The 22,361-nt window shown below is 49.9% G+C and overlaps 1 protein-coding gene across 4 annotated transcripts in view; it reads right to left on the reverse strand.

Moving 5' to 3' along the window:
• Nucleotides 1-669: 669 nt before the first annotated feature.
• The window catches only part of PRRX1 (paired related homeobox 1), a 36,279-nt gene continuing 14,587 nt past the window's right edge, over nt 670-22,361 (reverse strand). For 2 of the 4 annotated variants that reach the window (XM_035537937.2, XM_035537935.2), the window contains exons 2-5: nt 6,714-6,889; nt 6,281-6,462; nt 4,930-4,998; nt 1,559-1,706 (exon numbers count right to left, since the gene is read on the reverse strand). In XM_035537937.2, coding sequence (XP_035393830.1) covers nt 4,947-4,998; nt 6,281-6,462; nt 6,714-6,889 — 410 coding nt within the window. In that variant the 3' untranslated portion in view covers nt 1,559-1,706; nt 4,930-4,946. Of the gene's footprint in view, nt 1,707-4,929; nt 4,999-6,280; nt 6,463-6,713; nt 6,890-22,361 lie in introns of all 4 variants that reach the window. The other 2 variants (XM_035537936.2, XM_035537934.2) reach the window with 1 other exon arrangement.

The following is a 22,361-nucleotide window of genomic DNA, read 5'->3' on the forward strand; positions in this document are numbered from 1 at the left end:
TTTGGCTGGCTTTCCATTCATACTCTGCCAGTTTAATTTTCACCTTCACTCTAAAGAGATTTATGTCCCATTTCCTGCAACATATTATTTTAGAGTATCAAACCCTACTGTCAGACATCTGCACGTGCCCAACGTGTCTGCAGCAAAGGCCAAGATGCAGACCTAAGACACCGTACCAGAAATATCCCTCAGGACTGAGCTTCATCCTCCTTCCTCAGTGACCCAGCCTGGACCATGGAGTAGCTCTGCTGACTTCAGTGGGGCAGGTGGGGAAGGCAGAATGGGGGTGTTGTGGGAACCGGGGGGAGACAAGGTCTTTGTGTGGGATGCTCCCTGCTGAGACATGACCCATCCTGAGGGACTGGCAGAGACTTTCCATGGGGTTTCCCTTTCCTTGCGTGTTCCCCAGAGCCCCAGGATCCTATCCGATTGGCACGCGAGATCCTCGCCTTGCTCTACGAAGATGCAAATGCCCAAGAGGAAAATCTGCATAGAAGCATGGCTCCCTCCAGCTCCACTTCTCTGGGGTTTCTCACGGGAAGATAATGTACTGGCCATTTCTAGTGCTGCCTGAGGCCACCGGGAGGAGTTGTGACAAGGGTGAGAGAGGCTGCGGCTGGAATTTCAACGCATGGCTACAGGAACCTGGATGCAGCACAAACATCCCAAACATTTTCAATGGATTTTATTTCGTTTAATAAAAAACACCAACCAAGCTTGCATGTATATCTTATATATATAAATATATACAGTATATATAAAACAAATGCATCCGGACAATGCCTCTCCTTGTGGCACAAACCGTAAGGCATAGAAAGGAGTGTCCTAACAGTCCTATTCCTGGCACTACAGAGCGACCTCCCCACTACATCCCACCCCCCTCACAAACGCACACTGGCTTTTCTCTCTTCTTTGGCTTTTCGAGGCGGCAATCCTCAAGGAAGCAACGCAACACTGCGAAGCCCAAGGTCTTCCTCGCATCTCAGACCGGTCCAGGCAACCCAGGAAGGATGCCCCCATCTCGTCGCGCTAACAGGATTCTCGCAGTCTAACAGGAACGCCGCTGCCTCTGTGGCACGAGGGACTCAGGAGGGGGATGGAGGGTCGGGTGGATACAATGGGAAGCAGTGACCGAACAAATTCTTCTTCTAGGGTGAGCCGGGGCAGGGGGAGCAAGCTTTGCATCTCAGCATGGTGCTGGGCAGGAGGCATCCGCAGGCTGAGATCAGCAGAGGTTTCTTTTTGCAGTCCCATACAAAAATGGAAAACAACAAGGGTGAGACTGTCCTTAACTGAAGAAGCTCGTAGTATATTGAGCAGAAGCAATAAACCTGACAATAACAAGAAAAAAAATGGTGGCATTATCCCAAAAGGAAGGAGGAACCTTGTCACTCACGAGCGGTTCAGTTTGCTCCCGCTTCGGTCCCAATGTTCAGTTCTGGGTTGGGGTTGGCTTTTTTTTTTTTTGTATTTTTTTGTATTTTTTTTTCTTTCAGCACAAACAAGTTGCGAAGCAGGACGGGTGCTGTTGTATTTTCTCCTTCTGCGAAGCAGCTGCCTCCAGTCGTTAATTGACTGTGGGCACTTGATTCCTCTGTAAACTATATTCCTTTGCCTTCAGTCTCAGGTTGGCAATACTGTTGGCCATATTCATGCCCTGCGCTGGGCTGGCGTTGGTACACGTGGCGGAGTAGGTGGCCATAGCACTGCGGGGTGGAGAGAAAGAGAGAAAACATCAGGTCAGACAAAGCAGACACGCCGCAGAGAGGTTAAACCCTGGGGATCCCACGCCTGTGGGATGTGTTTCTTACATGAGCAGGGAATTGTCACAACCTTTTCTTTAACACCTTGTAAATCTCTGTGCTGTGGTCCACAAATTCAGGGACAGCCAACGCCAAAGCTGTTTTAGTCAACAGGAAAATTTCCACTTCCTATTCTCTAACCCAAGAGGTTTGCAATGAGGTCAGGGTGCCCGGCCTGCCAATTAGACCATTGTCCTTAGAAGCATTCCCACTGGAAGCAATATCTTTTTGATGAGACCAATTTTTGGTTTTATTGCTTGAGAAATCACGTCACTGCTGAAACACGTTGCTTCAAAGAAACACCCTGGGAAAAACTAATTTCAACAATTGTGATACTTTTTGGTTGCAGCATTTTGGAATGAAAATTTCCACTTTTTTTTTTCCTCAAAACTTCAGCTGATCATATAGAACATGCCTTAAAGGCTGAGGGAAGAAAAAAAAACATTTTTGCTTCCTTCAAATCACGTCTTTGTTCGTGAAAAGCAGTACTTTTGGCAGCAGAGGCTGAACAAAGATGTCAGAGTCCTTTCTTATCCTACCAAAAATTTGCAAATCTGCTTTCCAGACCGCTAGAAAACTCGTTTAACCCATGCATCCCAGGTTTTCTTTCTCCCCCTTTTTTTTTTCCCCCTTTTTCCTTCCAGCTCTGACCTCCATGACTGGAAGAGCCTTTCCAACAGCAAATCTTCCTGGAGGGCTGTGGGTGTTTGCTGCACGCACAGACCCAGGCCATGGGTGTGCACGCCCATCCCAGAGCATCCTTGTCTCCGTAGGGCAGAGCTGACCTGCCACAAGTTTAAACACAATTCAGAGCTGTCTGAATCCTTGGGCTTTTGGGAGGTGCAGACCAGTGGTATTAATAGGTCCTGTCCCAGGCCATGTTTCTCACGTTATAATCAAGGGAAAGAACTTCTCCAGTGGAAACATGATGGCTTGCAGCCGTGGAAATGGCAGGCAAGACCTGTGGATATACAGCTGCTTGCACCCACCCAGGGAAAAGCACCAAAAACTGTCCCCAGGAGAGGAAACATTTGGGACACTTTTAGGGTCTCTAAGAGCTACTGGAAGGACATGGAGTAAAGACAGTGAAATACGCATGTTAAAATACAGGTACATCCTTAAACATACAGACTTATCCTTTTTTTTTTTTCCTTTATTCCTTCAGAACAACCCAAGAAATTTCATCCCCTCCAGCAGCCCCGAGTGCAGGAGCTGGTGAGGTGAGCTGCAGCACATCCCTGGGGCTCGGGGATGCTTCGGCTCTTCCCAACACGGAGTGCATCTACTGCACTTCCCTGGGGACCAGGACACGATGGGGCAGCATGCCCAGAGCGTGCCCCAGCCGGCCAAGCACCCCCTCCACTCCCTCTCCGTGCCCACCTTTGGGGTGGGGACCTCACCCTCTGCCCCATATATCAGCAGCAGCAGCACAAGCCCTACGCTGACGGGAAGGTGTTGGGGAGTCTCACAGGGTATATGGACAGCTGCTCGTCTCGTCTACAGGGCACATCTCCCCCGCAGTTTTGTGCTGGAAGGAAGGAGAAGAGCCTGAAGGATGCTCCAGCTCAGATAAAAGAGGAATTTCCAGCCTCGGGTGAAAATTGTCCCCATTCTTTTGCAGACATTCATAAATTTTCTGTATTTATGACTGCTCCACTATCTCCCTTACTGAGACTCAGGTTTCCTCCCCTCCTCCCTCTCCCTCAAGATTTTTTTTTGGCATCCAAACCCGTATGTAACTGCTGCCCGAGTCTGGTCTAAAACTCTGGGGAGCCTCTTGCTCCCAGCTCCCCAAAGGTGTGGGGGAAATTGCTGCTGGCCCCGAAACCTCTGCTAATCCAAAAAGTTACAGAAACACGCTTCTTTAGCAAGTTACTCCACAAGGAGCAGCACACATGAAGGCTGTCTCCAAATATTGTTATGGCTTGAGGGGGTTGCTCCAGAGTTTCTCTGGAGTCTAAATAATGGTTGAAATCATCCCGCAGCCCCACCTCCCACCCTGCTCAGGCACAAAAGCCATCTCCTTCTTCTTCTCAGCTGCCTATTTTCATGAAACACAGAGGAACATCATATTTCTGTGACCCAAAACCCTTCTTTCAAATACAGTTTTCAATGGCCCACGGAGTCAAAGGTTGTTGGAGTGGGAAGTGCAGGCTGACAGCGCGACTGCTAGTCTTGTTTTCTTAGGAACCTACGCTAAAAAATGTCTAACCAAAACATTTCAACTTCAAAAAATAATAGTATCTACTTGGCTATCTTTGTGAAATAGATCTGCAAATAGCTTGGGTTGACCTGTGGCTGAATGTATTTGGAGAATAAACACTCTGATTGAAAACTTTCCCCAGATCTAGCAGTAAAAACAGCCACGGCCATGCAGCTCTCAGCCGTGCTCCCAGCCCTAGCCCAGACTTGCTGTTAATCAGAGCCTGGCAGGGCAGCTCGAGGAGATGGGGAGGGAGCAGAGGGCCATGCAAACACTCTTCACGGCTATTTTTCACCAAGTGTCCAATATTTTAATAATCCTACCGAGTTCAAAGCCTACTTGGGGCTGTGACAACCTGGCCCAGGTGCCCATTAAAATGAATATGACTTAAGAGATGAGAGAATTATTCAGACTGGAGAAACCCTCTAAGATCATCTGCTCCAACCTCTAACCTAGCACTCAAGTCCACCACTATACCATGCTACTAAGTCCTACATCTACACATTTCTTGAAGACCTCCATCAGGATTAGAAAGCCTGGGGAAAAGAAAGTATCCAAGGGTCCTGGCCACCCCACAGTGTGGAAACCAACAGCTCTGCTCCTCTGCCAGTGCTCTCCATCCCATTGCATGGGCAGCGGGAGGACAATGATCTCTCCTGCTTCAGTGTGTCAGCCAGTGGGAAAGGCTCGACACTGCAAATGCCTTTGCTGAAATGTCTTGGCTTAAGACAAGGGGAAGACATCAAGACATTGGGGAAGCGTCTTCTCACCATGGAGAGGCACAGACAGGTCTGGATCTCACCTCAGGGGGAAAACATCTTCCCTAAGGCTTTCCCTTCTCCCTTGCATGCCCCAGATGCCTTGGGCTTCCCCTTGCCCAGAGCAGCCCCGGACAGCCCTTCCCGGTGTGCCCCTGGAAGTTACCTTTGCAGGGTCTTCTCCTAGAAGCCGTTATGAAGCCCCTCGTGTAAACAACATCTTGGGAGGGACGATCTATTTTTAAAAGTGTGAGAGGTAGAAATAAGCCACGCGTGTTCAGCAGGGTGCTGTGACCAGAACAGACTTAGCAGGGCAGGGAAGGACCTGTGCTTCTCTCCCCTAAACTCACCACCCGGACTCCTCCCTAGGACGTAATACCAAGGTGCATTTCATAGAGAGAAAGCCTTAACTTCTGAAGAGGGGCTTTGCCAGACAGCAGTACTCAGATAAAATCTGGAGGGTAAGGGCCATCTCCAAGACCAAAGTGGTGGTCATCAAAAGCATCCTTTGCAGTACCTGGAGTGCATGAACCTATGACTTCTTGTTCTGGAACTACAGGGTGGACAAGGGTGACCCCACGGAGCTGAAGCAACAAAAAACTATCAAGGATGCCACATGTTTGCAGACCTCATTGTGCAAAATTATGTTTGGGGTACAAGAAGGGGATCAAGGCGACTATGGAAGAGAGGGCCTGGGCCTGGTGTAACTCCTACACGTTACTGGCTGTGACAACACCAGATGAACAGGAAGAAATCCAGCCAAGGGCTCCAAGGTCCTGACCAACAGAGAGGCCGCTGTGCTACAAACACCCACCAACCTAATTTTTAACTGCCTGCAAGTCAGCTGGCTTCCCACAGACCAACATAGCCTGTGGATCTTGTGTCCACACCCAGTTCCCACTGGGTCGCAGATGGCACGGAGGCCTGAGACGTGCATGGACAACGCAGCTGCTCCGAGCAGACCAGGGCTGACTCATCTGTGCTTCTTTGCTGCCACCCCTTAAGCAGTGCAGGCTGCAGGAGATGGATGTTGAACTTCAGTGTGCCACCCAGAGACACCTGGCCCTTACTGCAGGCAAACCACATCACAGCACAATGGCACGTTCACACACGTGTGTGCTTCAGCAACTAGGTCCCAAGGAAAGGTTTCCCTGTGCTTTAAACTGGATGCACAAGGGAAGCAAGTGCAATCTCTTTTGCTTTCGTGTACGTTTACCTGAGTCTCTTTCAGTACTTCCTGAACTGCAGAGAAGGTGCAGCCTCCCAGGGAACCAACTGTGGGAGAGCCACAACGATGCTGCACCAAGCCCACCTGGCAAACCTGGCAGTGAGATGGACTGGGATGGGAAAAGCTAAGGGAAACCAGTGGGGTGGTGAAACCGCTGCACCCTCCAGCTGTCCCACGTGAATATAAGCAGCCCGTCAGAGCTATTAAAACAAACACATCTGAGAACCACTCTCAGGCTGCTCTAAATTGTGCCAGAAACTTGTGAGCCCCAGAGGGGTTATTCACTCACCTGTAAGGCGAGGCAGTACCCCAGGAGAGATAGTCGGTGGGTCTCGGAGCTGGGCGAGGTACTATGGGCTGCTCCACAGCGGTCACGTCCCCTGAGTAGGATTTGAGCAGAGAGGCGTTCTTGCTGGCCAGCATGGCCCTCTCATTCCGGCGAAACTTTGCTCTCCGGTTCTGGAACCACACCTGGGTCGGGAAGCACACAGATCCACCACGTCAGAACCAGCTCAGTAAGACTGGGCGTGCTGTACAACCCCTCGAGTTCCCCAATTCAATTTCACCTTCAGGCTTGCAAACTAAGAGCTGAGCAGCTCAAGTTAATGTGAGCAGCCTGAGCAGTGGACATGTGGACTTTGATGATTTCTTCTGCCATACTGAACCACCCAGGATGGCACCACCTGGGTGAGGTGTGTCTCCATACACGCTGCGGGAATTACCTGAACTCTGGCTTCAGTGAGGTTGACTCTGCGTGCAAGGTCTTCCCGTACAAAGGCATCGGGGTAGTGTGTCCTCTCAAAGACCCGCTCTAGTGCCTGGAGCTGGCTGCTGTTGAATGTAGTCCTGTTCCTTCTCTGCTTTCTTTTCTTCTTCTCTTCTGAGTTCAGCTGATCATCTAGGAGAGAGAATTGGAGATATGAAAGGCTAGAAATTTAAGAGCCCGCAGCAGTCAGGTGATGTGCGTGTTAAGAAGCAGCAGGGCAGATAAACAAAGATTCCAGTATGTCTTTCCTCACTGTTTGCCATCTCCAGAAGCTCCTTTGATTTGCAACCTAGACATAGCCAGAAGTTGCCCCTAGAGGATCAGCTACCTCAGGAAGGTTTCACATCACTTTTCAGGAAGATTTTCCTCATCCGCTCCCTTGCCCTCATCTGTCTTGTAAGCATCTTTCATGTATGTAACAAGTGCACAGACTTAAGGTGCTGGTCTTCACCCCAGCTTCACTGACAGCACGATTTACAAAAGACATTGCAGGTAAACACCTGGAGGACCTGGGTGTGCCCACAGACCCGATCTGCCTCCCTGCTGCACCCGTCAACCAGGAGCCTGCCACATCCAGCACTGCACTGTGGGCTGCTCTCCCCAGGGTCCATCAGGAACGGGGGGACTGGATGAACCCTTTAAGTGTGCCACGCTAGTTCCCATGTAACAAGGAGGCGGAAAGCACAATGACCCCAGGCATTCATTTCCCATCTCTACTGCCTACAACTTAGACCAGATCTCAAGCTACCCCATCCCTCAGCTTCCGTACCTCTATAAAGAAACAAAAAAGTAAAAAATGCATCTCCCCATTGTGGAATGCTGGAAACCTTTCCCAAGCATGAAGAATCACGAACCCCCGGACTTCACATTTTTCAGAGGGACATAACAGAGCCCTCAGGGGGAAGCATGAGTCCCAGGCCAGCTCTCACTGCCTGAGGAGGTGTGCACAGCTCTGTGTAAGAAAAGGACACGGAACCAGCCGTGACTCCTGGCTTGGCTATAGCCGAGGTAGTACCACTCTCTGTGCATCACTCCATTTGGCTTAAACGTGAGCTGCATTTTTCTTGCATGCAGAGCAAGAGACATCAATTTGGGCAGAGATGGGAGCTGTAACCAACGAGCTGTCAGACTGCACACAGCTAAACAAGAGACGAGCACAAAACTTTTCACTTGTATGCTCACACAAGGACACCAAAAGACACGGAGTTGGACGTGGATAGCATCATGATGGGGAAGCAAAAGCCCAGTAAGGGAGAGGCTGAGCATATGCGCGTCGGACATTGCTGGCTGAAGAATTGTTGTGTACTCCCCAGCAGTCCCTTCCCTTGCCAGCAAGGTGGTGAGCAGCAAACATCGTCCCATAAGAGCACGTATTGTGTTGTGCCTGGCTTGTATTAAGTCTGGCAGTAAATCAGTTCATCCATACGTCTGGAGTCCCACTGCCTGTGCCTAGAGTCACCAGAGTAACTCCGAAACTCTTAGCAACGCAGTAACTCTTAGCAAATATCCACTTTGCACCATCTCCCCGTTTCCCACTGCTGTTTCACATGCCAAATGGTAGCACCGGTGAAGCTACGAATGCACAGGGCAAGCAGTGAGTGACGGCTCCAGAGATCTGAATCCTCTTCATTAGTACAAGCTGGAGGCTACGACACTATTTTTTTTTCTGCTAGCCTACCTGTGCTGAAATATAACCACTCGCCAGCACAACAAACACTTCAGCCATCATGGGAAGCCACATGGAAGCAAGAGGAGATCAAGGCACCAGCCTGCAGGAGCAGGAGGCCACGGCTGACCCCATAAAGCAGCCCCGAGCTGGCTGCAGGACTGGAATGCCATTGCCTTGCATTTGCCCTTAGTTAAGGGTCCTGGTCCCCAAATTTCAGGACACCACTTAACCCTGCGCATGTATGGGATCCCACCCAAACCCGCAAGGCGTTTCACGCTCCCAAGCACGCTGGGTGGGCAACGTCAGAGCGGCCCTACCTGGGAGGATCTGAGCCAATATGCCCAGGAATACACATCAACGTGCACTCATTATTGTACCTAAAAAAGGCACATGCTAGTGAATTATATTTGATGTTAATTAATAAGCCCCTGGGCCCAGATGACAGTCTCACCATGGCTCGAACCACCGTATGCAGTTGCAGAATAAACCCCCAACCATCCTTCCTGCTGCCATACAGTGATCTGACAGCTCCTCTCATCCTGCCCTTCTCCAGGGGTACATAAGGCACAGAGAGAAGCTGACGAGGAAATTAAAGCCTACGGCTGTTGTCCTCACCACCTGTTTGCGTGGCTTTGCACAGCCCATCTGGTAACGGTTACTGCACCTGAACACCTCTGGAGCAGGGCCCATCCGTTTGGGAACAAAAGGACATTCCTCTTAAATTAAAGCAGGTTTTTCAAATTCCTGCGGGTTTTTTCCTCCATCCCCTCTGGGGCAGCCTGACAATCCCCAGCAGACTCCCTTGCAGTATGGGGACTCCCGGATGCAAAATCATGTCCCCAGCTCTGGGGCAGCATCACCACGGGTCTCACGGAAAGCAGCAGCAAACTCCTGCACCTTCCACTCTTGACTGATCCCCAAAGCCTTACAGAATGAGGCCAGTGATTCCCCCCTGGCCCTACTGGTGAGTTTTGATGCAGCTGTGCTGCTGTGCACCACGCTGCATGGCAAAGAAAGGAGAACAAGCCTCGGGGCACGACTGTCCCTGCGAATGGCAGAAATGTTGCAAGATCAGCTGCTGGGAAGGCCAACGTCAACACGGGTATTTTTCCTCCTTCTGAGCTCTCCATCTGATGCTTCTTTCTGATCTAAACCCTGTGTGCGCGGGCCGGATGGATGAATCAACAAAAGCCTTTGGAAGCCCTTGGGAGCCCCCCAAGCGTTTGAAGCATCCCTTCCTGCCCAGGAGACCTGGCTGGAAGGAGCCCGAGGCCGTCTGGCCATTGCTCAGATCCTGTGCGACGGCTACACATGAGGAATCGTGAGCACATCGCCCCGGGGAACGAGAAGAAGAGGCCAAAACCTGTAAAAGGCTGGAGAACAAGAAGCCCTCCTGCCAAGCACGTTAACGCAACTTGCCTGGTTTCCTTCCGCAGCGAAGTGAGACACCGAGACACCAGTGGTGATTCACGGCTCACCTCGTAATTGCTGGACACGAAAATAGAAGGGGCCAAGGAGTGGAAAGCTGCAGGCAGTCGCTGCAGTGACTCACGGCCAGGTCACCTCCACCGCCGGCTGGCACGGAGCAGGGATGTGAGCCACCCCCATCCCAGGATGGAGAGGGATGGAGGCGGCTCGATGGCTATGCGCAACTTGCTGCGGGGGGCCAGGGCTCTGAGATCTCCTCTCACTGCGCATCTGGACCAGCACAGCTGGAGCCAAACGTCTACAGGAGTTACATGGTTAGTAGAAAGAAAAATAAAATAACAGCCATATTAGCCCAGAGCTGGGTCGGTCAGCCCTACTGAAATCCTTGCGCTGCCACACAGAAACACCATATGCCAATTAAAAACTGCTAACGAGGGAATGCAGCCACCTAAACCCCACGCGTCTGCAAATGTCACTTTGCTCACAGCAGTCCTGGGCAGCCTTCAACATGTCAGCAGGGTATTTTTTTTTTCTGCCACTATTACTTTATCAGAAAACAGCACTGAACATGGAAAAATGGTATTCCTAAATAACGTTGACAGCACAAGCGTCTCAAGTCAGCAGAAACTGAGAGAAGAGGGAAATAGCTCTAACGCTTTTGAGATGGGTCAGAAGTCTTTCATCAACATTCTTTTAATCAGAAATATTTGATTACAAACAGCGTTCTCCAAAGCCATGCTGCTCGCAAACACGTCCCCCAGAGAGATTGAAGCGCACGTTTCTCCTCTCAGGAACCCAACGCTGTAAAATCTGGGAATTTCATTTCAAAATTCCAATGTTTCACGCTGGACCAGGGGATTTTGTTTCCTCTTTCCACATACGTGTTTTGCCTGTACGATTTCTACATTTGCCAATGACATGCAAAGCCTGGTGTCATACACGAATGCACTTCTAGGACGTTCCAGAGCCCTTTTCACTGCTCCCAAATATTACAGCATGCAGCATCCTATCCTTTTTTTCCTTGCTTATCTCATCTCCCCTTGCAATGGGGCAGAACCGCTGTCCTAGCATCTGCAGCTGTCACCGGGGTGTCATCAGATGGCTCCTGTTGGGACGTCGCGTTGAAAACAGAATGCATTATAAAAGAAAACAGAGCTCAGAATGCAATGCCTACATGCAAGTTACAAGATCAGTATTTTTTCCACCAGTACGTGCAACCACAACATATTTTGGATTTCCAGTTTGCAGGAATGCTTGTACATACTTGCTTCCATTCCAGGTCAGAACAAAAACATATTTCCAGATGAGATTTACACTGTGTGGGCAGTTCTGAAAAGTTGTGACCAGTTCTATTAAGTCCTGAACTGGTGATTATAGCACATGAATCAGATCCGAACTGAAAGTAAACAACTGGGTTTCATTAAGGGAGGGACGGAGACTTTTACCCACAAATCATATACAGTAAGGCAGGGTTTATCACATCAGTTACATAAACTGTAAACTGAGAAAGAATTCCAGGAAGAAAATAAAGAATCAGACTGCAATCACAGCGTTAAAAATAAGAAGTTACCAGTAAAGTTTGAATATGGATTAAAGAAAAACAAAACATCTATTTCACGGGAGAAGGAAATCTAGAAACTAAAAACCTAGCAACTAAAAATTCTTTCAAATTAAAAAATCCTGCAAGCCATAAAAACTAAAGTGTTTTTTTTTTTTTTTTTTTTTTTGGCGTAGCAGGGAAAGAAAGAAAAAGGGAGAACAGAAGGGAGAGGAAAAGTCTTTTCATCGGGTTCACAGTTAAATTTTAAGAAGCTTGAGTAGAAACGTTTCTGTGGGTCCTCCCTTGGCCATCCCGACAGCTACAGCCCTTTGCAGGCTCATATTCCTTTTTTTTTTTTTTCCCACCAAAATATTTCAGGTTTAATCAAAATTAATTCTCATTTTGTAACCCCAATATCCAGACAGGCATTCAGGGGACAGCGACAAGGGTGCAAGATGAGCGGCCTTGCTCACGTCTGGGTGAGACTCCCTTCTCTCCTGCCCTTTCTCCGAGGAGAAACTCACCGTTTCCGACAAATGGAGGCTCAAAACACAACTTCCCAGAAGTGAAAGTTGGAGGAGACGAATTCCCGGCAGCGGCTGAGCCTTACGTATGAGTATCTGTGGGGAAGGCTCACGGAAAGCTGTCTGCCCGACATACAAACCCACCTGATTACACAACTGAGCTGGGACGAACCACAAGGGACTTTTGCCTCATGGTGGATGCCGGAGGTGACCCGGTGTGCCACAGGACATGGGGTCCCTCCATCATCACCCATACATACAGAGGTGAAGTTGCTCCCCATCAAGAAACAGCCCCCAGACAGCACCAGACCCGAGCCCAGCCAGAGCAAAGTAACCTTACACGAGATGTTCTCAACCTGGAAAGTCTCCTTGCAGCCCCAATACATCACTTTGGCAGAAAAAAGCCTCGCATCTCCTTTCCCTCAGCTTGTTTCCCATGTCTGTGGGCGAACTGGACGGCCAGGCCCACCTCTGGTTTTGTGGCTTCCCTTCCAAGCACCACAGAGCAGGATGCGGCTCCTCCAGGCAGGAGCCTGCTGCCCAGCAGCATCTGTCACCAAAACGGCCTTACCCAGATGTCAGCAGTGACACAGGGGGGGCATGGGGACCCACACGGGTAAGATTTTGTGCTCAGAGCTACATGAGGTATCTAAAGGCTGCCAGGAGAGCCTGAACCTGGTTTGTATGTATTTCTATCCATGAAAAGTATTTCAAAAGGGAATAAGGCTTAACATCGAGGTGCAAAAATGCTACATGGAGAAGTCATAACTACATAAATCAGACATTACAAAGACAGGCGGTACAGAATGAAGGTGACACTGAGAAAAACCTTGAAATATACTAAGATCTGAGATGCTAATTAAATCGCGTACTGAATCCAACCCCGACAAGCAGCCATACAACTGTGACAATGGCAGGTTTCTATTTGTAATTACAGGTCAGGCTACAGAAACTTTTGAACTATCATTCTGCTCCCATCGCACAGCGCCGGCTGAGCTATATTCTAACCTTTGCTGCTTTTCTTTTTTTTTTTTTTGTACCATCTGCGCACAAGACCTCAAATTATTTCAATTACACAGCAAATCCAAGTATCTGAAGTTCTAGCCGTGTCAGGATCACCAAAAACACAGGGGAAAAAAAAAAAGAAGAAAAACAAAGAAACAGATGCTGTATTTTTCTAATACCCTTCACTTTTGATTATCTCATAAACTAATCAGGTTCACTTCTTTCACAAAAAGAAATCATTTTGTGAACTGAGCGTGGGACTTCAGAGAGGCAATACTGGATTTTTCCTATGAAAACCAAAGTTTGAATATTAAATGGAAAAGCGTGTGTGTTTCCAGCGTTACCCGGGGGACTACGGCAGTTCATCTCCAAAGTGTCTGCAATGTGGAACTTATCAGGATAATTTTTAGCTGACCGCATACAAACAATTACATATCATTACCGAGCTGTGAATAGCTTTTGCATGGATAGCGTGCCTACAGCCTCCTGCGGCACTCAGTTCTGCCTGCCAGACTAGGGGAGCTCGCTGAGGTCCCGCACAGCCTCGGCTTCACCGGTGCTGGCTGGAAACCCTCGCTGCCCTCCGCCAGGACGGGGCAGCACGAGCTCCTTGCCAGCAGCTACGAGCCCTGTCCTCTATCAGATGTAAGACAAAGCTCCTTTTTGGGCTGGTTTCAGCTCTCATCTGGTGGGAACCTGCAGAGCACATGGGCAGTTACAGTGGCTAAGACGCGCGTCCTCCCTGAGCACGTCAATGTCTCTGCTTGCTGGAGGTGGTAGCAGCAGCGACATTGGACAAAAAAATGTAATCATGATCCAATGGAAAGCCAGAGATTCTTCCTAGAAAGACACGACACTAAGTGTTAATTACTGGAAGAACAACGTTTGTGGGGGCAGACGTACACATCCTCCTCCAGAAATTGGTACAAAGCCATCGAAAGTCCCCCTAGATCCCGCAGACGAGTCTGAGCTGTGCTGTAAGAGCTCTGCTCTTATATTCGCTAGGGTTTTCCTTCTGGGCATCCTACAGCTCATAAGGCATACGGCTCAGTCCTGCTCTTCTAACAAGCCTTTCCGCCAGGTCTTGGGGTCAGAGTGTTCCCATAATACAATAAGCACTGTATGGATCTCATAAGCTCCAAGGCACAGTATGTTATGTGTTTGGAATTCCTCGTATGCTTTTATACTTTGTTTTACATATTGTAATTTTTATATGCATTACCACATTGATCCTCGGAAAATTAATTTAAAAAAAAAAACATATAATCAAAAGCAAACACATAGTTTTAAAGCCTGCCAGCGGCAAATCATGTTCTGTGAGACTGCACTTTGTAACTGACAGAGAGACCAAACCACCAGGCTGTGGCTGTCATCCAGCGGTGTGGATTTACCAGGCTGGGGAGGGGACAGGATCCCACAGACCCCCTGAAGCCCCTCGTGAGGGTAGCCCAGAGCCGTGGAAGCATTGGGCCTGTGACAGAGGGGCAGGAACATGAATGTACGGCCCCACTGCCAAACCCAAAGGTGTCGCATCCAGAACTGGTGCCGGTTCGTCCCCGTCAAGCCAGAGCAACCCGGCTTTTGTAGCCTCGGGTTAAGATCCCGTGTCATCGCATTTGGCAGGGCTGAACGTGCCCCCGCAAGGTCAGGGGATGGCCTCCAACGCCCACATCCTCTTCCCACCAGCTCCCCTTCCCATGCCGTGTGGCCTGATGTTTCATCTTAGGAACAGCCTTCGTGCAGCCAAGATCACGCTCGCTAACCTCCGCCCTGCTCCATCGGTATTTTCTCAGTTCCAAAGCTGCCTCCCTGCTCCCTTGGTCCCTCCCTGCCCTCATTCATTCCAGATAACGCCTGTCTTCTTTTCTCTCCAGCACCCTTTCTTGTCCTCCCTGCAAAGGCTCGAGAAGCTCAGTGCCTCTCTTAACCCTAAAGGTGTATATCCAACACACAACTGCTCAGAAGATTCGTCTTACAAGACAAACCTCCTCTCAGCTTGACCGTGCAGCCAGGACTACCCAAGGACATGTTATTCATCTGTGCTCCATGCTCATACCCACCGCAGTAAGTTCCACAGGGTCACACGTTATAGGCACGCAGAGTTATTTCCACCCGCTCCCCTGCTGGATTTCCCCAGGGTCCTCTTTCTCGGTACGTACAGAGGTGAGCCACGGACCCGTAGCTGGACACAAATCTACGTCCCAGGTTTCAGGGGACAACACACCTTCTGATGGAACAAGGCTTGAACAAGAAAATACAGAGTACGCTAGGGAGATTCCCTCATTGTAGAGACCACGTGGGGTGGATTTTGACTCCTTCCATAAGAATTCGTCTTTAGGAGACAGAAAAATCGATGCGGTGCCAGGTGCTTGGTCCGAGGGCTAATAGGACGTCCTGGAGCCAGAAGCACAATGCAGGCAATGCCGTGATTGCTCCAGCCCTTCTGGGTGCTACACCCCAGTTTTTTCAAGGTCTTTCCAGCCCTCAGAGTAGTCCCTGAAACCTAAAGGAATAGAAACCACTTCTACTCCTGCTCCTGATGGCCATGGGTTCTGCATGCTGAGCCCCCTGCTAGTGCTCGTGTAGACGGATGCATCAGCCAGAAGCCACGCAGCTGGGACCCCGCAGCACCCCTCCAACCATTCCTCCCATCCAGCACCCACCTAAACTCTGGATATCACTGCTTTTATTACATTTTCTCTTGTATTTTAAGAAATAGCAAAAAGGCCCCATGAACCGCAGCTAGTGAAGCGTTCTAATGGGGGAAAATCAGAGATGGCTTTGCATGAGGCATGTACACACGCAAAAAAAAAAAATAATAAAGTTTTTGCCAAGGCAGGAAAGGGCTGCCTTAGGGGGATTTTTTTTTTCAGTCCATATATACACTGCAAACGAACCACTTGGCATTTCAGGCTTTTCGGACGTCTCATTTCCAAATGTACGTGGGACCTGCACGAGCAGACAATGACCCATTGGATGCGCATGCCAGCTGGCCCCAGCGGTGCACAGAAACAGTTCTCAATGGATATTTCACCTGTTCATCATCAAATGGCACGGCAGAGCAGGCTCAGCTCACCTCGCATGACAGCAGGGGCCCAAAAGGACTGTGCCAGGATGGGGGGCACCTGGGAGAAGGGAAGGTGCAAAGGATGGCACGAACACCGAAAGCAGCTATCCAAAGTCTGTGCTGCCCTTTCATTGGCATCCAAGAACAAATGGATTTTGCCCAGATCAGGCCACCACCTCTACAAAGGAACGTGCAAATCAGGCCGGAGCCGTTGCAGAGCTTCACTCAGAAATCCAGATTTTGACCGCTAATGCATTTTATGGGTCCCTCTTGATCGCGAATGGAAAACTGATGATATATGAGGTCCAGGAACAACAGAACTTGAGCCCGGCTGTCAGCATCCAGCCCACCTGCCTCTTCCAGGGGCTGAGCATCCCGACAGGGAATGCATTCCTCGGGTGGGGATAAAGGGCCTTTATAACCCACATGGCTAGAGGAGGTAAAAGGATTAGAGCAGTTAGGGACGTTTCAAAGAGTAACTTTCTTGACACAGCAGCATTTAGCAAAACAGGACAGCAGACAGGATGGACCAAGGGCTCCGGTGTGCTCCACACCCCGGCTCGAAGGGATGCCAAGGAAAAGCAGGCTGCAACCCACCTCCATCCCCAGCCCCTTCTGGACAGCAAATGCATTTCACATTAGCTAATAAATTGCTACATCTTATGTTTCTTAGCCTGCTGGAATGATGAATATTTTGGAATGTATTTGCAATGGTTCCCTGCCAGAGGCGAACAATCATCTAGAGATTTTAAATCAAAAGGCTGAAAAATGGAAACCTCTGTATTTCCAAAAAGTTCACTGCAGTTTGAAAAGCACAACTCCCAGCAGAGGAGGCTGCATAATTATTGTCAGAGCTCCTGTGAATTGGGGCAAATGAGTGATATGTTGGAAATGACACTCCCTAATATGGATTAATAATCTTTGCCTCCAGGTGATGAATATATTATCAGATATTTGCTTTTTGCTGCCCTTAATCAGCCTGCAGTCAGATATGCTAGCCTTGAGGACCAGACGATTTAGGGGACCTGCATGGAAACACAGGATATTTCAGCCACCAAGTGCTGCTTTCAGTCTGGTGTAGAGCAAGCAGATGAATGTTGCTTTTCTAGCATAACTTAACAGAATGGAAGCTTTTTGAAAGGCTCTAGCTAATGAATTGCATCCGCTGCCTTCAGTTGCGCTGGGGCAAAAGCCACTTCCCTGCCAAAAAGAGGAATAACTGGCCCAGAAAAAGACTTGATAGCTCACCCAAGGTGGCCCAGCTGGGGAAACATGACCACGTACCCGTCTCCTGCTCCGGCCATCGCATCCCTCCAGCTGCGGGAGTGCGGATCATCGCACGTGATCACGGCTGAGCAAGCTCAGCGCAAACCCAAAGCGTGGATGCAAAGCGTCCACTGATAAAGGAGACCAGTACGTGGTCTTGTCTCATTGCAAGCAGCCAGGGATGGAGCAGGGCCAGGAAATAAGCTTCTCTCTCCCTTTGGAGATGGGCTGTCTAGACGCGTTGGCGAAGCTGCGAAGCTGAGTTTGCAGCGCTGCATCTTTCTTGTATACAGCCTGAAAAATACAGCAAATTCCTGTCCCCCAGCCTGTTAGTATGGGCAGTTTTTCAAACTTCCTAATGTCAGTCATATCCAGAAATGTCAATTACTTTTAATGAGAAACTTTTAAACAGAGTTTTTTTCCCTAGGAAAACATCTTATGATTTTTTTTGACCAATCCACTGGCAACATCGTTTACTTGTTATTTCATTATGTCTATTTTTACTAACAATTAAAGTAAAAAAAAAGTCTAGTAAAAAGTATTCTCAACCCAAGAAACATTAATATTTGTATATAAAATGCAATGGAAACATAAAAAAAACTAAGTTACCCAAATAATAAAAAACTATTGAACAAAACCACTGGGAGTCAGGTGATGTTTTTCACTGGAAAAACAACGATGTTTTGGGATATTTAGGGAGAGTGTGCCTAGCCTCAGGGCCCCACTCAACACAGCATTTAAGTGGAAGTTTAAAGCCATCCCACACCAGTCCTCCTCCAGGCTCTCTAATGCCTTCCAAAGAACAGCAGGACGAGGGCTTTTGCTCCAGACCAAAGCCCTCCTGAAATCGGCCAATGACTTTCCACCAGATTTAAGTTCATGCAGGTCACTAGAGTATATTAAACAGGTTTCTCCTCCTTCTCTCAGCAGAGGCCCTCGAAATGCGCTAGAGAAACACGAGTCAAGACTGCGCCTCCGTTTCCTTCCTTGCTTTGCCTCTCCCGTCTGCTCAGATGGAGAACTGCTCCTGGAGGACGCGTTCTGGCACTCTGCTCACAAAACATCCAGCAGTCCTGCACTTACAGGGGGCGGACAACAAGCAAATCCCTTCAAAATAAACCAGAGGTTTGGATGCATTGTGCCATTTGTAAAGACAACAGTTTGGGCATATGGTATATAGGTACATGGCAGCCATTTCGGGGTTGATTAAGACAAGCAGCTGTGAGATGGGCTTTCCACTCTGCTCCACCAACTGCATCCCTCAATGGACTTCTGAAATCACCCCATCGCTAGGCAAGGAAGCTCAGCTGCTCCCTGTGTGCAGGCGACTCCCTGTCAGAGGTGCACTCCTCCCTCCTCCTCCTCGTGCGGCTCTCCATACACCTCCTGGAAAGGGGTGTTGGGAGGGACACCACAGCTCAGGCTTAGGGCCATCTGCTGCCAGCCCCAAGTCCCAGCCTTGTGCTGAAAGTGACGCTGAGATGGGACTGGTGTGCAGCCACGACACTGCTGGGCGGACTGAAGTATCCCCCACGCAGGTCCTGGGACATGCGAACTGCTCTGTAAAGACCACTGCCACGCAACGTGCTGTAACAAAGATCAGAGCATCCAAAGAGCCACAGACCCAGCTCCGAGAGAGCTAATGCAGAACGGTCCGATCCTGAAATAGGTCCTCTTTTTCTTCTAAACGCAGCTCATTAAATGTTTGCTGGAAAAACAGAAAAGCATTTTCCACAGAGAAGAGGACATCCAAGAAAAGCCCTTTTGGACATAAATTGGCAAGAAGCTCCCAAGCATTTATCTTCAGCATAGAATGTGCTCTGTCAGGAGGGCTGTAACTAACAATACGCTGAAAAACATGCCACAGACTTCCACTGTATTTTATTTGGCACTAAGGAGTTATTCCTCAGCACAAAGAATTTGCAACTGGCATCGGTTAAACGAGAAATTACAACCTTCAAAAGATCTATTTAGCGTCAACTGCAGAAAGTACAGAATTCGCCATCGGCTTTGATGACAACAGATTATGCCCCATAAAACGCTGCAAACACGCCTGGCTACAGCGCTCGGCACAAGCTGCCAGTGCAGCGGGGGCAGTCAGGACTCGGCGCCTCCTGCCCCTTCTCGGGACTCTGCTACTTCTAGGGTGGTGACAGCCCTCTCCCCGGCTCTCCGGCTCATGCGGCTGCTGAATTCAGCCACTGGGCTCGAGGCACTGCAACCCATTTCTGCAAGGGTCAAGCAGAGCCGATGGGCAAGTGGCTCTGGTCAGGCTGCAAAGAATCCCCAAGCCACACTGCAGCATCTTGGGGCATTTGGGGCAAAGTACCCCAAGCTCGTTAGCCCCACAGCTCATTAGTGCTAAGAAGGAATAAGGGAAGTGGCTCATTCTTCTGGACTGGATGCTCATCCATTTGGGCAGGAAGCGAGGGAGCTCCAGCACCTCGCATGCTGCTCAGCTCCATTCCAGGATGGGAGACGGCCACGCGGTCCCTGTCCCGCAGGCTCATCCCCAGCTCGCCAAGCGGAGGAAGGAGCTCTCTCAGCAAAATCCCAAGCCCCTCAAACCCCTTTCCACTCCTGCTTGCTGAGCACTCCAGAAAAGGAAGCCTCGGAGGCAGGAAACATTCCTGGGGTTTGCTCGGGATGAGCGCCGTGTCCATGCAGGGTGTGCACGGTCTGGTTCTTCGGCAAGCACGTTCCCACAGGGAAGGGAGAGACCGTCCCCCAGGTGCCTGCAATGCACCAGGGCTATCTCAAGTTAACCTGGAAAAAGTGATGGAGCTTCTCAGTCCAAAAATAATCCCCTTATTGGCTGTCAGAGCGAGCTCTGGACAGGTCAGCCCAAACTCAGCTTTCTTGCTGCAAGCCCAGAGCCTGTTCAGCGAGCCGTAAAGCGCTCCCATCCCTGCACTCTGCGGGAGCTTCACCGTTTCCTTCCCTAGCCCCAGTAAGAGCCTGCAGCTACAGCACACCTACAAAGACACGGTTTTATTAGGCAAAGACCCTTCATTTACCTTGCTCTAGCAGGGTATTTAACCATTCACAAAGTGGGGAAAAAAGGAGATCTGCATAGCTGCAGCCGGCAGCAGAGAGCCTGCCCCGTGTCGGCATGTGCTGCTCCAGCACTTGTAAAAGCAAGGTGCCTGCGTGGTGTCTGCAGCCTTCGAATTAACCCCTGCTCCTGTGCACCTTCCACACAGGCTTAACGTCAAGCCCAGGAACTGCCACTGGGCTTGAAATTAAGGCAGAGCCTGTGCATGGCTGGGGCAGGGTGGCTGGCCTCGCCTTGGGCTCAGGGGTGTGCCGCCCAGCATTGCTCGTGTGCAAGAGAAGGGGACAAAGCTCATGGATAGTAAGTCGGATGCTCACAGAATCACGCAATTGCCTCTGGAAGAGACTGGTATCAAGACAGGCTCCGGACAGACTGGGCTTCCTCTTGGTCAAGGCCAGCTGGGTCTCATCCTCCTGACTTACACGCACTGCCAGCCATCTACTTTTTACCCCAGTTTTTCACAGGACCCCAGAATCTACAACTTTAAAAAAATAAAAAGATTTAAGAGCCACAATCATGCAAAGAATCACAGCAACACTGAGACTGGACTTTGGTCTCACTGCACTGTTCATGTGGGACTGCAGACACCCTGCTAGCAAGCCAAGCAAAAGCTGGGATCCTGGTAGTAACAGTCTATAGTTAGCAAGTTGGCCAAATTTTACAAGCTAAACCCATCCGCAGCGCCCTTTGATACTCCAGCCCCTTGCAGCTGGGCGTCTGACAGCAGGCTGAAACGCCCAGCTTGAGGCAACCGCACAGGAAAATCTCGGCCACGTCCCGCTCAAGAAGGCAGACGGCATTTTTGACAGGGCAGGCTCTGGAGCCCTCTCCTCTCCTTTTGTCGGAAAATTTAGATTTACTTCCTTACACAGAGGCTCTAACGGTCGCGCTGGAATCGTGTTTTATTTCCCAGCATCTGATGGGAAGAAATGCATCAAGCCACACGTCATCTGGTGCCGCGGGCTCGCTCCTGAGCGAGCGCCTGCTGAATGCTGAGGACGCAGCGACTGCTCCCAGCTTAGGCACTGCTCTTACTTCGCAGATAGTTTAAGTGCCCCCAATGAATTGAGACGCTTTCATGAATCAAAAGCAAGAGGAAAAAAAGCATAAATTAAACCCAAGTAATACTTTGACCAAATCTGTTCCCAACATTAGAAGGACTGGAAGAGCTGCAGATGAAAAGCTCCTATTAAGCTGGAGAATTCATTGTCTCATCCCTGATGAAGGATGGATGGGTTCCTAAAACAAATATTACATTTCTTTCTGGCTAGCAGCACTCCGATTTTGCATTACATGAACAGCGGAGGCAAAAGAGCTCCCAATGCTCCTCATTTACACACAGATGACTTCAGGTCCTCACGCTTGCTGGGGCTGCAACAAGACACGTGGATTTCTTCCCAAACCCACCCCAACTGCACCTCTGCCCCAGAGCTCCACCTGGAATGGGCCAGGCTGCCCCAAAACAACACTGAATCCCTGCAATCACCCTGGCAGCTCGAGAGCAGGCTCTCCCACCCAGCCCCTGGTACCGAGCCCTCCTGGCTCCCCGCTGCATCATCTGCCACGCTGCAGAAAGACCTGGTGTCCCCTTCTGCAAAGGGATGTGAAGGATGGGTTTGGGACCCAGCCCAGAGCACCCCCCAGGGAGATACTGACTTCAAACTAAAAAATAAAAAAAGGACAGATTGTCAAAAAAAAAAAATTTAACACCAAAAACCTCTTCCCTTCTCCCTGCTCTCCCTCTGGCTTGCTCCTTGTCCCGGCTGAGTTCAAGGCAGGCTGCGCCTTGCCCAGAGCACAGCTTGCCACGCTGGAGCGACCCAAGCCGAAGATGGGCCTCGGCCCTTTGAAGCAGCCACAACAGAGAGGACGTCCTCTCCCTGGGGACGCGTTGCACGGGACTGGCCCCAGCCACCAGGAAAGCAAAGCCAGCATGCGACATGTGGTAGGGGAGAGGCAGAAACGGAGGGGAAGGCGCCGGGAAGAGCTCGCGCCAGCCTCCCTCCAGAGCTGGGCACGCTGCGAGGGGACGGTGTCCTCACATGAGCTG

The sequence above is a fragment of the Cygnus atratus genome, chromosome 8 (genome assembly GCF_013377495.2).
Source record: "Cygnus atratus isolate AKBS03 ecotype Queensland, Australia chromosome 8, CAtr_DNAZoo_HiC_assembly, whole genome shotgun sequence".
NCBI lineage: Eukaryota > Metazoa > Chordata > Aves > Anseriformes > Anatidae > Cygnus > Cygnus atratus.